Source organism: Dama dama, chromosome 3, assembly GCF_033118175.1.
Source record: "Dama dama isolate Ldn47 chromosome 3, ASM3311817v1, whole genome shotgun sequence".
Taxonomy (NCBI): domain Eukaryota; kingdom Metazoa; phylum Chordata; class Mammalia; order Artiodactyla; family Cervidae; genus Dama; species Dama dama.
The window spans coordinates 51,644,410-51,659,637 of record NC_083683.1 but is presented as its reverse complement, the minus strand read 5'-3'; the positions used below and the strand labels follow the sequence as shown (position 1 = coordinate 51,659,637).

Below are 15,228 nucleotides of genomic sequence, written 5' to 3'. Positions count from 1 at the left end.
TTTTGACCACTCTGTTAAATGCTTCAAGGAGAACCAAGGTTTGGCATAACATTAAAAAATTAAAAGGATTATTTAAAAGAGGGCAAGGATCACCAACATGAAAAAAAGACATGTCTTAAGCACCTAAGCTAACTCATATACAGGTATGGTCAAAAAGCTTTTGAAGAGAGCTTTTGTTTTTAATTTGGTGACAGGAAAAAGTAACATTGGCATCTAAATTCATCCTAAGCTAATTAATATACATTCATTCATCAAATGTAATTCATTCACTTTTATCCATAGAAACCAATAAGATCATTTAGGTCTCAGCAAGTATGATTGGAGTCCCCACCTTAGGCAGATTAATGAATACCTGGAAAAGGCAAATGAGAAGGGGGCAGCAGAGGATAAGATGGTTAGATAGCATCACAGACTCAACGGCCATGTATTTCAGCAAACTCCAGGAGACAGTGGAGGACAGAGGAGCCTGGCATGCTATAACCCATGGGGTCACAGTCAGACATGACTTAGAGACTGAAAACCACCACCACAGGTCTGTTCCCACATTACAAAAGCCACTGAAATATCTGCTTGTATCTGGTCTCTTCCACTGAGAAATTCAGATCTGGAAAGGTAACTTTAATAGACATGGAGAAGGATTAGAAGTTGAACTTCCTTCTTCACAAGTTTTTACAATGAAGTTTGTTTAATGGCTTTTGTGTGTGAAGTTTGTATTTGTTTAAGTAGAGCAAAATGATTAGATCTGAAAGAGTGCCTGAAGAACTGCAGATGGAGGTTAGTGACACTGTACGGGAGGCAGGGATCAAGACAATCCCCGAAAAAAAGAAATTCAAAAAGGCAAAATGGCTGTCTGAGGAGGCCTTACAAACAGCTAAGAAAAGAAGAGAAGCTAAAGGCAAAGGAGAAAAGGAAAGATATACCCATCTGAATGCAGAGTTCCAAAGAATAGCAAGGAGAGATAAGAAGCCTTTCTCAGTGAGCAATACAAAGAAATTGAGGAAAACAATAGAATGGAAAAGACTAGAGATCTATTCAAGAAAATTAGAGATACCAAGGGAACATTTCACGTAAAGCTGGGCACCATAAAGGACAGAAATGGTATGAACCTAACGGAAGGAGAACATATTAAGAAGAGGTGGCAAAAATACACAGAAACTATAAAAGAAATCTTCATGACCCAGATAACCACAATGGTGTGATCACACTCCTAGAGTCAGACATCCTGGAATGCAAAATCAAGTGGGCCTGAGGTAGCATCACTATGAACAAAGCTGGTGGAAGTGATGGAATTCCAGTTGAGCTATTTCAAATCCTAAAAGATGATGCTGTGAAAGTGCTGCACTCAATATGTCAGCAAATTTGGAAAACTCAACACTGGCCACAGGACTGGAAAAGGTCCATTTTCATTCCAATCCCAAAGAAAGGCAATGCCGAAGAATGTTCAAACTACTGCACAATTGCACTCATCTCACATGCTAGCAGAGTAATGCTCAAAATTCTCCAAGCCAGGCATCAACAGAACGTGAACCATGAACTTCCAGATATTCAAGCTGAATTTAGAAAAGGCAGAGGAACCAGAGAACAAATTGCCAACATTTTCTGGATCATAGAAAGAGCAAGAGAGTTCCAGAAAAACATCTACTTCTGCTTTATTGATTACACTAAAGCCTTTGACTGTGCAGATCACAACAAACTGTGGAATATTCTTCAAGAGATGGGAATACCTGCCTCCTAAGAAATCTGTATGCAGGTCAAGAAGCAACAGTTAGAATGAGATATGAAACAATAGACTGGTTCCAAATTGGGAAAGGAGTACGTCAAGGCTGTATATTGCCACCCTGCTTATTTAACTTCTATGCACAGTAGTACATTATGCGAAATGCCAAGCTGGAGGAAGCACAAGCTGGAATCAAGATTACCAGGAGAAATATCAATAACCTCAGATACTTAGATGACACCACCCTTATGACAGAAAGGGAAGAACTAAAGAGCCTCTTGATGAAAGTGAAAGGGGAGAGTGAAAAAGTTGGCTTAAAACTCAACATTCAAGGTCATTGCATCTGGTCCCATCACTCCATGGCAAATAGATGGGGAAACAGTGGAAACAGTGGCAGACTTTTATTATTTTGGGCTCCAAAATCACTGCAGGTGGTGACTGCAGCCATGAATTTAAAAGACACTTGCTCCTTGGAAGAAAAGTTATGACCAACCTAGACAGCATATTAAAAAGCAGAGACATTACTTTGTCAACAGAGGTCCGTCTAGTCAAGGCTATGGCTTTTCCAGTAGTCATGTATGGATGTGAGAGTTCGACTATAAAGAAAGCTGAGTGCCAAATAATTGATGCTTTTGAATTGTGGTGTTGGAGAAGACTCTTGAGAGTCCCTTGGACTGCAAAGAGATCCAACCAGTCCATCCTAATGGAAATCAGTCCTGAATATTCATTGGAAGGACTGATGTTGAAGTTGAAACTCCAATACTTTGGCCTCCTGATGCGAAGAACTGACTCATTGGAAAAGACCCTGATGCTGGGAAAGATTGAAGGCCAGAAGAGAAGAGGACGACAGAGGATGAGATGGTTGGATGGCATCACTGACTCGATGGACATGAGTTTGAGCAAGCTCTGGAAGTTGGTGATGGACAGGGAAGCTCGGTGTACTGAAGTCCATGGGGTTGCAAAGAGTCAGACATGATTGAGAGACTGAATTGAACTGAACTGAAAGCAAAATGGTTCAAAACAATGCTTAAAAAAAAAGAAAATGATCTCAGTCATTGGTAAAGCAAAGCCATCTAAAGTTTTCTTTCTTATTTAACTATGTTATCTCAACATTTTTATTCAAATTACCCTCTTCTCCTACAAAAAGATATACATTTTGCTAATGGAATTTCACTGTGAGTCATTTCAGTTAAAAAAAAATATGCTATGGCAGAAATGTTTTGAAACTTTGCTAGTTTAACAATTTCACAAAATGTAATACAATTCGACATTAATAATAAATGCTAACTATGCATACTACCAGAAAAATAACTTTACTATAAATGAATTGAAGGATTTTTACTACCTGCACTATAACAGTAATAATATGAACTTTTAAAAAAATCAATCCACCTCAACCACTTTAAAGTTACCTTGAATGTAAGGCAACATTCATATATGCCTCATGCTTTATTTATCATTTTGAAATTAGAGATATTAAAAGCTAGAAAAACACTTAGGAATACAATTAAATTTATATTCATTTAGTTACTCACTGAAAATAATTAAAAATTCATCTCATGTTTTGATCTGTGGTCAGGAAACCCATTATTTTACACACACACACAGCCATTTAACACTAAAATGTCTGATATCCTTTTCTTTGATACTGCAGTACATTTTTTTTTTTTTTTTAGTTTTGCCATTTGATATCAACTTTTTCCCAGTCATAAGCATTTTAATTTGATATGTCAGCAGTTACCTATAGGGGACTGTCAACTGCTTTATAGTCATGCTGCAAATCATGACTGAAAGATTTACTTTTAGTATAATGACAGCTTCACATATTAATTAGATCATCAGACACATGTTTGCCGAGATTTAGCAATTGAGCAATAAATACAGCATGGCAGTGATAGAGCTGTTAAACTTCAGCACATAGATTTCAAATACATTTTATTGAGTTATCCAAGAAATAATCACCCTGCGAAACCCAAGTTAAACACATGATGGAATGTTAGGATGTTTAATTAAAAATGAAGTTATGCTTTACAAGTAAGTAATCTTACAAGTGCCTAAAAAAGAAGGCCATGAAAATTAATTTTACTCAGTAAAAACACACACAAAACCCTTTTGTGAAGTTGGTAAATGGGTTCAATCGTTTCACCAAGGTACACATGATGGAGAAATAGACTAAATAAATTAGGGATGAGGGGGTTCAGAGGAGACTTTTCGACTAAAGTAATAAGAGTTGGTAAAACTCATGTACATTAAGATTATCTTTCAAGAAATCAGGAAATCCTAATACTTCCTTCTGGGAGATTCCATTGTGAGGGCTCAGCAGATTGAATGACTGGAACCAAGCTATCAGGCAGCACCCAACTTCAGCAGACATTTAGGCCATTCCTATACATGGATAATCTCGGCAATGCTGATGCTTCCCTACCTCGAGAGAGAAAAACTGTCGCAGAAGTCACTGTTAAAGAATGGGAGCTGAAGGCACAGGCATAACAAAAGCACAGACTTGATGAGTAATGGCAGCAGGATGGATTCCTGAACATATAACATGGCATAAGCAAAAAGGAGAGAAGGAAGAAAGGAATGAAGGAAGGAAGAGAGCAAGGGAGGGAGTAAGGAAGGGAAGAAGGAGAAAGGAAACCCTGGAATAAGAATCAGAAGCCTTGCGTTCTACAGTGCAGGCCTGTAACTACAATTAAACACCATATATAAGTAGTTACTCCACGACTCTGGGCAGAAATTACCTCACCCGGTAGGTGAAAGCACAAGATCAGATGATCCTGAAGGCCTCTTTAAGCTAATATTTTAAAATAGCCAGCAAATAAGGATATGGAAGCATCCACATCATCTTTTATTCCTCATTTATACCTTTGTTTATTTATTCAACAAAAATCTGTGGAGCACCTAATAAGCTGTAGGCCTAACACAATGTCTCAAAGATTCATAAGTGAACAAGTTATACCCTTTACCTCCATGAAACTCCATTCCTGGAGTGAAAATGAGGTGAACAGACAGAGGGACCAGAAGGTGAAAGCTGGGTAGATTAGCAGGGGTCAAATCTCAAATGTTGCATTAAGACAGGTGGCCTTTATCTCAAGGGCAGTGGGAGGCACTGACTTTTCTTCTTTCAGTGGTGATATGATCAAATTTGGGTTGTGGAGGTTGGACTGTGCATCACTTCTCATCTGAAAGTATATTTTTTTAATGACACTTTCTATTTGTAACTATATCAACAGAGTGGTGGTGTCAGAAGGTGAGGAATTAGGATCTAACCTGGAGAAATTATTAGGGCAGACACCTTGTGGCAAGTATTGCTATTACACTTTCTCAGATACGAGGCAGGAATGCCCTGCTACTCAAATAGTGAAATATGGTCCTGGGCTAAGAGATGCTAGAAAGCAGAGATAAACTATGGCCCACTGTCCTGAGCACCAACTTTACTCAATGGTGAGTAAGTTAAATATTTTACATATGGAATAGAAATGAATGGATTTATAGGCTAAAACAAGATGTTTTGAAGAAATTTTATTTACCCTCATGGTGAACCATTTCAGGAACTCCCTAGAAGAAGGCGCTGTCTCTCCCTCATAATTAGTGTATTCAGAAGAAACTTTGAAAACTTTTAAAAGCACTGATATAGATTTTTTTTTTTTAAGTAGAGTATGGGGTAAAAAGCTCTTAGTATTCAGTTGCTAACTCTGTGACATCACAAAAATTTAATCACTATGAACCTAATATTTTTGCTTGTAAACGAATGTTAGCTCCAAGATAATGCCCATCTTTGCGGATATCTGTGAAGAGGAAGGTGATGTGTAGAGAGTAAAAGACACTGAAGCTAATTACTCTGCCCGAGACCACATAATAAGGAAACAGTAGAACTAGATTTCAGATCTATATCTTTATCAAAGCCCTTGAGGCCTGGCGTGCTGTGATTCATGGGGCTGCAAAGAGTCGGACATGACTGAGCAACTGATCTGAACTGAACTGAACTGAACTGAACTGGCTTTTATAGACAGTTACTTAGAGCATTGCCTTTCTTTGGGATTGGAATGAAAACTGTCCTTTTCCAGTCCTGTGGCCACTGCTGAGTTTTCCAAATTTGCTGACACATTGAGTGCAACACTTTCACAGCATCATCTTTTAGGATTTGAAATAGCTCAACTGGAATTCCATCATCTCCACTAGCTTTGTTCGTAGTGATGCTTCCTACGGTCCACTTGACTTCACATTACAGGATGTTTGGCTCTAGGTGAGTGATCACACCATTGTGATTGTCTGGGTTGTGAAGATATATTTTGTATAGTTCTTCTGTGTATTCTTGCCACCTCTTCTTAATATCTTCTGCTTCTGGTAGGTTCATACTATTTCTGTCCTTTATTGGGCCCATCTTTGCATGAAATGTTCCCTTGGTATCTCTAATTTTCTTGAAGAAATCTCTAGTCTTTCCTATTCTATTGTTTTCCTCTATTTCTTTGCATTGATCACTGAGGAAGGCTTTCTTATCTCTCCTTGCTATTCTCTGGAACTCTGCATTCAAACTGGTATATCTTTCCCTTTCTCCTTTGCTTTTCGCTTCTCTTCTTTTCACAGCTATTTGTAAGGCCTCCTCAGACAGCCATTTTTCTTTTTTGCATTTCTCTTTCTTGGAGATGGTCTTGATCCCTGTCTCCTGTACAATGTCACAAACCTCCACACATAGTTCATCAGGCACTCTGTCTATCAGATCTAGTCCCTTAAATCTATTTCTTACTTCCACTGTATAGTCATAAGGGATTTGATTTAGGTCATACCTGAATGGTCTAGTGGTTTTCCCCACTTTCTTCAATTTAAGTCTGAATTTGGCAATAAGGAGTTCATGACCTGAGCCATAGTCAGCTCCCAGTCTTGCTTTTGCTGACTGTATAGAGCTTCTCCATATTTGGCTGCAAAGAATATAATCAATCTGATTTCGGTGTTGACCATCTGGTGATGTCCATGTGTAGAATCTTCTCTTGTGTTGTTGGAAGAGGGTGCATGCTATGACCAGTGCGTTCTCTTGGCAAAATTCTATTAGACTTTGCCCTGCTTCAGTCTGTACTCCAAGGCCAAATTTGCCTGTTATTGCAGGTATTTCTTGACTTCCTGCATTTGCATTCCAGTCCTCTATAATGAAAAGGACATCTTTTTTGGGTGTTAGTTCTGAAAGGTCTTGTAGGTCTTCATAGAACCGTTCAGCTTCAGCTTCTTCAGCATTACTGGTCAGGGCATAGACTTGGATTACTGTGATATTGAATGGTTTGCCTTGGAAACGAACAGAGATCATTCCGTTGTTTTTGAGATTGCATCCAAGTACTGCATTTCGGACTCTTTTGTTGACTATGATGGCTACTCCACTTCTTATAAGGGATTCTCGCACACAGAAGTAAATGAACTCAGATAACTCATCTGAGTTAAATTCACCCATTCCAGTCCATCTTAGTTCCCTGATTCCTCGAATGTCGATGTTCACTCTGGCTATCTCCTGTTTGACCACTTCCAATTTGCCTGTTTCATGGACCTAACATTCCAGGTTCCTATGCAATATTGCTCTTTACAGCATCGGACCTTGTTTCTATCACCAGTCACATCCACAACTGGGTGTTGTTTTCGCTTTGGCTCCATCCCTTCATTCTTTCTGGAGTTATTTCTCCACTGATCTCCAGTAGCATATTGGGCACCTACTGACCTGGGGAGTTCATCTTTCAGTGTCCTACCTTTTTGCCTTTTCATACTATTCATGGGGTTTTCCAGGCAAGAATATTGAAGTGGTTTGCCACTCCCTTCTCCAGTGGACCACATTCTGTCAGACCTCTCCACCATGACCTGTCTCACACGCTAGCACAGTAATGCTCAAAATTCTCCAAGCCAGGCTTCAGCAATACGTGAACCATGAACTTCCAGATGTTCAAGCTGGTTTTAGAAAAGGCAGAGGAACCAGAGATCAAATTGCCAACATTCGCTGGATCATCGAAAAAGCAAGAGAGTTCCAGAAAAACATCTATTTCTGCTTTATTGACTATGCCAAAGCCTTTGACTGTGTGGATCACATTAAACTGCGGAAAATTCTGAAAGAGATGGGAATACCAGAACACCTGACCTGCCTCTTGAGAAACCTGTATGCAGGTCGGGAAGCAACAGTTAGGACTGGACATGGAACAACAGACTGGTTCCAAATAGGAAAAGGAGTACGTCAAGGTTGTATATTGTCACCCTGCTTATTTAACTTCTATGCAGAGTACATCATGAGAAACGCTGGGCTGGAGGAAGCACAAGCTGGAATCAAGACTGCCAGGAGAAATATCAATAACCTCAGATATGCATATAACACCACCCTTATGGCAGAAAGTGAAGAAGAACTAAAGAGCCTCTTGATGAAAGTGAAAGAGGAGAGCGAAAAAGTTGGCTTAAAGCTCAACATTCAGAAGACTAAGATCATGGCATCTGGTCCCATCACTTCATGGCAAATAGATGGGGAAACAATGGCTGACTTTATTTTTTGGGCTCCAAAATTACCTCAGATGGTGACTGCAGCCATGAAATTAAAAGATGCTTACTCCTTGGAAGGAAAGTTATGACCAATCTAAATAGCATATTGAAAAGCAGAGACATTACTTTGTCAACAAAGGTCTGTCTAGTCAAGGCTATGGTTTTTCCAGTGGTCATGTATGGACGTGAGAGTTGGAGTATAAAGAAAGCTGAGTGCCAAAGAATTGATGCTTTTTAACTGTGGTGTTGGAGAAGAACTCTTGAGAGTCCCTTGGACTGCAAGGAGATCCAACCAGTCCATCTTAAAGGAGATCAGTCCTGGGTGTTCATTGGAAAGACTGATGTTGAATCTGAAACTCCCATATTTTGGCCACCTGATGCGAAGGGCTGACTCAACTGAAAAGACCCTGATGTTGGGAAAGATTGAAGGCAGGAGGAGAAGGGGATGACAGAGGATGAGATGTTTGGATGGCATCACTGACTCAATGGACATGGGTCTGGGTGGACTCCGGGAGTTGGTGATGGACAGGGAGGCCTGTCACAGTGCGGTTCATGGGGTCACAAAGTGTCGGACACGACTTAGCAACTTAACTGAACTGAACTTAGAGCAAGTGTGAGACTCTCGTCTTATAGACTGAAAGTTCAAGGATAATTATATAGAGAAAGCTAAGTATTCTGTTGGGTTATTTTTAACCCCAGTTTTAAATTTTACATTGCTCATATTAATCTTATGCCATTTCACACTTTCACAATCTCTCCAAATCATTTTTTTTAGTTGAGTAATGATATGCAGGATTGAGCACAGTCATTATTCATCCCAGATATTCTGGGACAGTCTTTATTTCAAAAATCCACACCACTGAAATACCCTGAAGAAGCCACTATTTCACTAACCAGACTCTGCACCAGAAACAGCATAAAACACTGTAGTATTCAAGAGACACAGTCACCACAGGAGTTAATGTACAGGAGAATTACAATGTACCTTGATATATGTGTGTGGGATATACTTGATATACTAGTAGAGATCATGAGATAGAAGCATTGTAGAATCATTGCACTGGAAGTATTTGATTTTGATCTAGTAAATCTAAGATAGTTAATTATCAGAAATCTGTAGTTAATAAGCTCTATGAATGATTCACATGCACGATGAGTTTTGGAACTTCTGATTTAGGAAATGATCTCCTTAAGAAAGAGCCCCATATATCAAGATAGTCACTAGGCATTTTCTGTTAGAGACATTTGTAACCCATTAGTCATTGAAGTTTGAAAAGAACCACTTAGAGGTATTTGCAGAAACAAAGGATGTAGTGATGCAGTCCTTTTATTAGCATCCTTCGGTGTATAGTGGCAGTACTTTTTCAGCAAAATTTTCACTTTCCAAGTGGACCAGAGCATTTTTGTCTTACATTTTGATCAATGTGTTTATTAAACCAGATGACTGCAAGGGGGATGGAGATGGGACATTCACTGTGTCTACTGCACAGAGATTTATAAAAAGCAACAGGAGGCAGTGACTACCAATCACTGGTGGCAGCAGCTTTCTCTTAGGGAGAATAATCAGACTTTGGGAGGACCTGCTATTAGAACCCATTTAACCCAAAACAGGGCTTTCCAAGTGGCCCTAGTGGTAAAGAATCTACCTGCCATTGCAGGAGACATAAGAGACGTGGGTTTGATCCCTGGTTTGGGAAAATCCCCTGGTGGAGGACATAGCAACCCACTCTAGTATTCTTGCCTGGAGAATCCCATGGACAGAGGAGCTTGGTGAGCTACAGTCCAGAGGGTTGCAAAGAGTCAGGCATGATTAAAGCGACAGTAGGCACACAACCCAGAGCAACCAAAATTACTACTGACATGATTTTAATTAGGACCTAATAATCAATGTACTTTTTAAATTAAGGTGCATTTAAATGGGCAAAACTATCTTACTTTGAGTCATAAGCTATATACTGAGTATAGATATATATATTTAAATATTTTTAAAAGCTTCTAGTATTAACCTCTATCAGAAAGAGTAAGTTCAGAATGGACTTGGGTGAGGAAAAATTAAGGAGTAGAGAACTTTAAATAGTTTGTAAATATACAACAATGAAAAAACATTAAGTGGACCAGGTAAAAATTTATTAAAACATCTCAAATGTGGATGCAGGAAGTAGTATATTCCAGAAAGTGAGCTGTCCAGAAGCTTGAACTCCATGTTTTGATATTATCATACAATTTCTAGGAATATGGGGCTCCAAATGAGTAAAATGAATTATGAAGTCATAAAATCCTAGGCAATCCCGAACATTTTTTTTCTGAGAAAGTTCCATATGCTTCTAGTTATAATAGCTGCAAAACCTCTTTAGACTTTGGGCAAATACTCAGTGAGTACCCCTCACTGAAACTTTCCACCTCCTGCGTCCTAAGCTTCCGTGTTAATAGAACCATGTTTTTGAGAGCCTACTTGAAACACTATTTTCCTCATGGATTACTTCATACATTGGTGTAAAAGTTCATTTTCTAGAAGACGGTATGATATCCTTACCTGTTTCACAGCTGTGCCCGGTGAAGCCTTGTGGGCAGGCACACACGTTGGCGGCAATACAAGCTCCTCCGTTTCTACAACCATCTTGGCAAAATGCTAAAATAATTCAGATACATGATTTTAGCACTTTATAAGGACGTAGTTCAAGATTCTTCAAACTAGCTTTTCTTTATTGCCTTGAAAATGTTGACATCAAACTACACATCCTATTATAATTTCATATTCATAATATACTTTCCATATAGGTAAGAAACTTCAACACAATTTGTAGAATAATATTCTTTCTGAAGTTAAGTGTTTCACCTATAAAAGAAAATACTGAACTTTAACAAAATCCAGTAACCTTACACAGCAGGAAGTGCATTAGAATTAGTATTGCATCTCATTATAACATTCTAAAAATCTTGAAATTAAAACTATAAAAAACGGCAACTATCCTAGACAGTTACCTAAAGAGCAAACCACCATCTAGAGAATGAGACTCAGAAACTAGAAATGATTGAATCCAATGAGGCTCTGATCATTCTACACACTGGCCAAAATGTCAAAATACTAGAAAAATGCCCCATCTTTCAAAAAGCTACAAATCCATCCTAAAGGGATGAATTAGCCAATAATGAGAATTTGCCAAAGGGGTCTTTAGGAAGAGTCTTGTATTTCCCCGCCAAGGATAGGTCAGGATCCAGGGCAAAGAAACTTCATGGCCTGTTGTGTTAGAGTGGGTTTGTGAGTGAGGGTAGTTTTTCTGTGAGTAGAAAAGGGAGCCAAGCTTCAACCCATTGCATGGGTGATGTTTTGAGATGGTTTCACTTCCAAAAAAGAAAAAAGTGAGAAAAACAAGGTAGGTAAGACTGCGTACCCTTAGAAACTTCTGTTTCCACCTCAATTTATACTTTGTTTCTGTAAGGCTCAGGGCTGCTCCCTCAGCCCGGCCAGGTCTGTCATGGATGAACCACATCAGCATTTTCCAGGCCTGAGGCAAAAGCTTTTTCTCTAGTTTTCTGGCACATGCCTCCTCTAGTTAGTTAGGATGTACTTTCTCAGAGAGGTAAACTGTAGAAATCTGAGATTTTGTGGTTGAGGTAAAAGAAGGGGCTCAAAGAGGCCCAGTTGGCTTCTTTGATTCTAGGTCCTAATCTGTCTTCATCCCAGGCAAAAACAATACCTAGTCACCAGGAATTTGCAAAGAGATGAGGAATTTAAGTCTTATAAAAAGAAAGGGTACATCATGTATATATCTTCATTGGAGTAATTTGCAAGATTTCAGCACGTTGATGGAGAACAGGATGCAGATCCTACATCTAAACCACATCTCTTCCCAGCTTTTGACATTCCCATCAGAGAGGCTGGAGAGTCTTTACTCAGGAAACCTGCAGTCCTAATTTCCAGAAGAAATTCATAGATCCTGGAAAGTTCTCCTTATTTCAAAGAATCTTCTATCTGCATCTACTCAAGGCTTCAAGAATTCTTTACACTATAAAGTTTACTCTTCATATGAATAAGGAGTGAGAGTCAAATACAACTAAGACTGAGAAGGTTGGGCTCCCAGATGAACTCTTAACTCTCAGCACACCCAGATGCTTTGGGGAAGTCCTAAGGGTTCAGGTACACTATGCTATGGGTTTAGCTTTTCTCTGGATCAGTCTAGATTCTGAGGAAATCTTTGTGGGATTCGGACCCCTAAATGAGCAGGTCTTTACAATGCTCTAAATTATGGATTTCCATAACTTTTACAAACAGAGTAATCCTCTGGCTCATCCATGTCTGCATCCAGTGTATTATTGTAGAACAGGCCTTAGACTCATGCTCCAAGGCCACTGCATTAATAATCATTTATTGTTATTTCCTGTCTCCCATATACATTGCGTCAAATAAAATTAATTTTAGTAATCTCCGTGACAGTGTATTTGAGGAATGGGCAGTTTTGAAGCTTAAAATGTCTAAATTAGACAAATCATAAGTTTTATATGACATAATAAGAAATACGGACTTTATCCTATGGAAGTCAGTATGAATTTCCAAAATAGTTTCCTCTATTTCCGTTGTGAACTAGGAGGTAAGCTCATCTGATGAAGGAAAAAGAGAGCATGTATGCAAGACAGAATTAATGGATGGTGGTAGATTAGTTGGAATATCCACTGATGGAAATGAAAAGCTGAGAATTATTGATTGGTATTGACAAACCAGGTAAAATCAGAGATGATAATACATACGAACCCAATATTCCCAGTTAATTAGCACCTAACAGCTCAAGAGAGAAAATAGAGAAGAAAAACAGTCAGACTGATCCCAAACAGATAGTTTACAGTGAATCATGGTAGTAAAACAAATGGGTTGATAGTACTGCTGAAAAAATACAGCTATAATGTTTGGACTCAAAAAGAAATATATGAACCTGGGAGGAGACTAGAAAACTGGATGAAAAGGAAAGGTCAGAGAGGTTAAAGATGAAAAATTGTGAAAAGAACAAAGGGGAAAAACTGGAACCAAAGGGACTTTGGGTTAGACAATAAAAAGTTAAAGTCTAGATTTCAAAGATGGAGCAGCTCTGTACAAAAGTGCCTACGGTATGGTTATGGCTACGGTCTGCTTGGGAGGAACAGAGGTGAAAAACCACTGCGGCTGAGGTGATGGAACATTAAATCATTGTTGATGAACAGCTGGCCACTTAAACACTGATGTAATCCAAGAGGAAGAACATGAGCTACACTTTGAAGTTCTCAATGGCTGTGGGAAATACCCAGAAAGTAGGTAACAGTGATGAAAAAGGGTGGAGGGAAGGAGAGATGGATTGCATCATCCCTAATGGAATTAGCACTAAAATCTTTTACCTTTGCATGTAGTTCCATTCCCGGTATAGCCTGGCTTGCAGACGCAGTTGTGTCCTCCAACGGTATTGAAGCATAAAGCGTTTTCATCACAGTTGTGTTGATTTGTGACACATTCATCATGTTCTGAAAGGAGGATACAGTTTTGTTACTCAAAGATAGATTTTCAAAGACGCTGCATTTTAAATTGCACCTTTATCTTTGTTATTGTATGGCATTTCTTTCCAACAAAAACATGCACAAAGTATCTATTAAAGAAGAGTTTGCATTTTGGAGAAGGCAATGGCAGCCCACTCCAGTACTCTTGCCTGGAAAATCCCATGGATGGAAAAAAAAAAAAAAGAAGAAGAAGAGTTTGCATTTTGAGGTACATACATAGTGCATACATCCACAAACTTTGAACACATAAAGATTTGGACAAAAGGCAAATGAATAGTAGGAAGGAAGAGAGGAGCAGAGAGGGAAGGATCGGGATTAATTTTCAGAAGTAGATCCCACAGCCAGCTGTTTATAGTCTCAGTGGTTAATATTTGGGGAATTATCTCATGATATAAATCGGCCCCTAACTTTTTCCTATAGCAAGGGAAGGATGATAGGAAAGGAGGTGTGACTGTATTGCTCCACGAATCCTGACCTGCAGGATAATGGAATTGAAGCCCTGGGAATTAGATGCAGTTAACACCCACATCCACATTTGCAAGCATAAAGATACACATGCAAACTGTTGGGGGAGTATTGGCATTTCTTCGTAAGTTGCCTCTTTCTGCAAAGGAGGTCGTTCTTTTCTTAAATAAGACAAACTTGCCTTTATAATATGTGCAAACACAAACTTTTTGAGATATACAGTCAATATGATAACCTTCTTTAACTGTGTGTAACCTGACACTTTCAAAAGCACCAAATCACTTAATACCCCCAGCTCTGCTATGAGAGAGGCAGAACCAATGTCACTATCACTAGTTTAAAGACGAGTCAATGGTGGCTCAGAGTGCTTCAGGGGCCTGCCCAAATTCACAGTCATATCAGGCAACTTCAGAATTCAAGCTCAGTGTTCAGCAAAAATGTAAATGTGAGGAATAACTACAGTAAATATGAGAAAGAAAACAGATCTAACACTAGAATCAAGATGAGTAGGAAATGAAATACAGATAAGGAAATGCATACGGGTTAGTTCAGCGATCTGAAATCCCTACAGCCTCATACTCACACTGATCACCCAGGCTCTTGCATAAATATTATTCAGGTCTAAAATTAAATATATATTTTAATATAATAACATTAATTAAGCCATTAATTCACCATGATATGAATAATCAAAGCAAAAAGAAATATTGCTTTTTCACTTTAGACCTCTTAGTATTTCAAACAACATACATACTATTCTGGACAACATAACAGTAATATATCTAATTTTGAAAAAAAAACTTGCCTTTGACATATGCAGTTGAGATTGGACTACCATTTAACTACTAAAATCAGATGCACTTTATTTTTTTTTTAAAAGTTTAACATTTCACGATTCTATGTCCTGTGTTAAACAAGCACAAAGTTGGGTACCTTTAACTATAGCTCTATAATAACTTTATAAAGATCATTCCCAATAACTTTTCAGAGAACAGAGAGATTTCAGTCACTAAGGTTTTAGAATT

General features: G+C 38.6%; 1 protein-coding gene across 2 annotated transcripts in view; it reads right to left on the bottom strand.

Moving 5' to 3' along the window:
* The window catches only part of NELL2 (neural EGFL like 2), a 361,767-nt gene that overhangs the window by 86,923 nt on the left and 259,616 nt on the right, over positions 1–15,228 (bottom strand). For both annotated transcript variants that reach the window (XM_061129495.1, XM_061129499.1), the window contains exons 15-16: positions 13,583–13,705; positions 10,752–10,847 (exon numbers count right to left, since the gene is read on the bottom strand). In XM_061129495.1, coding sequence (XP_060985478.1) covers positions 10,752–10,847; positions 13,583–13,705 — 219 coding nt within the window. The remainder of the gene's footprint in view (positions 1–10,751; positions 10,848–13,582; positions 13,706–15,228) is intronic.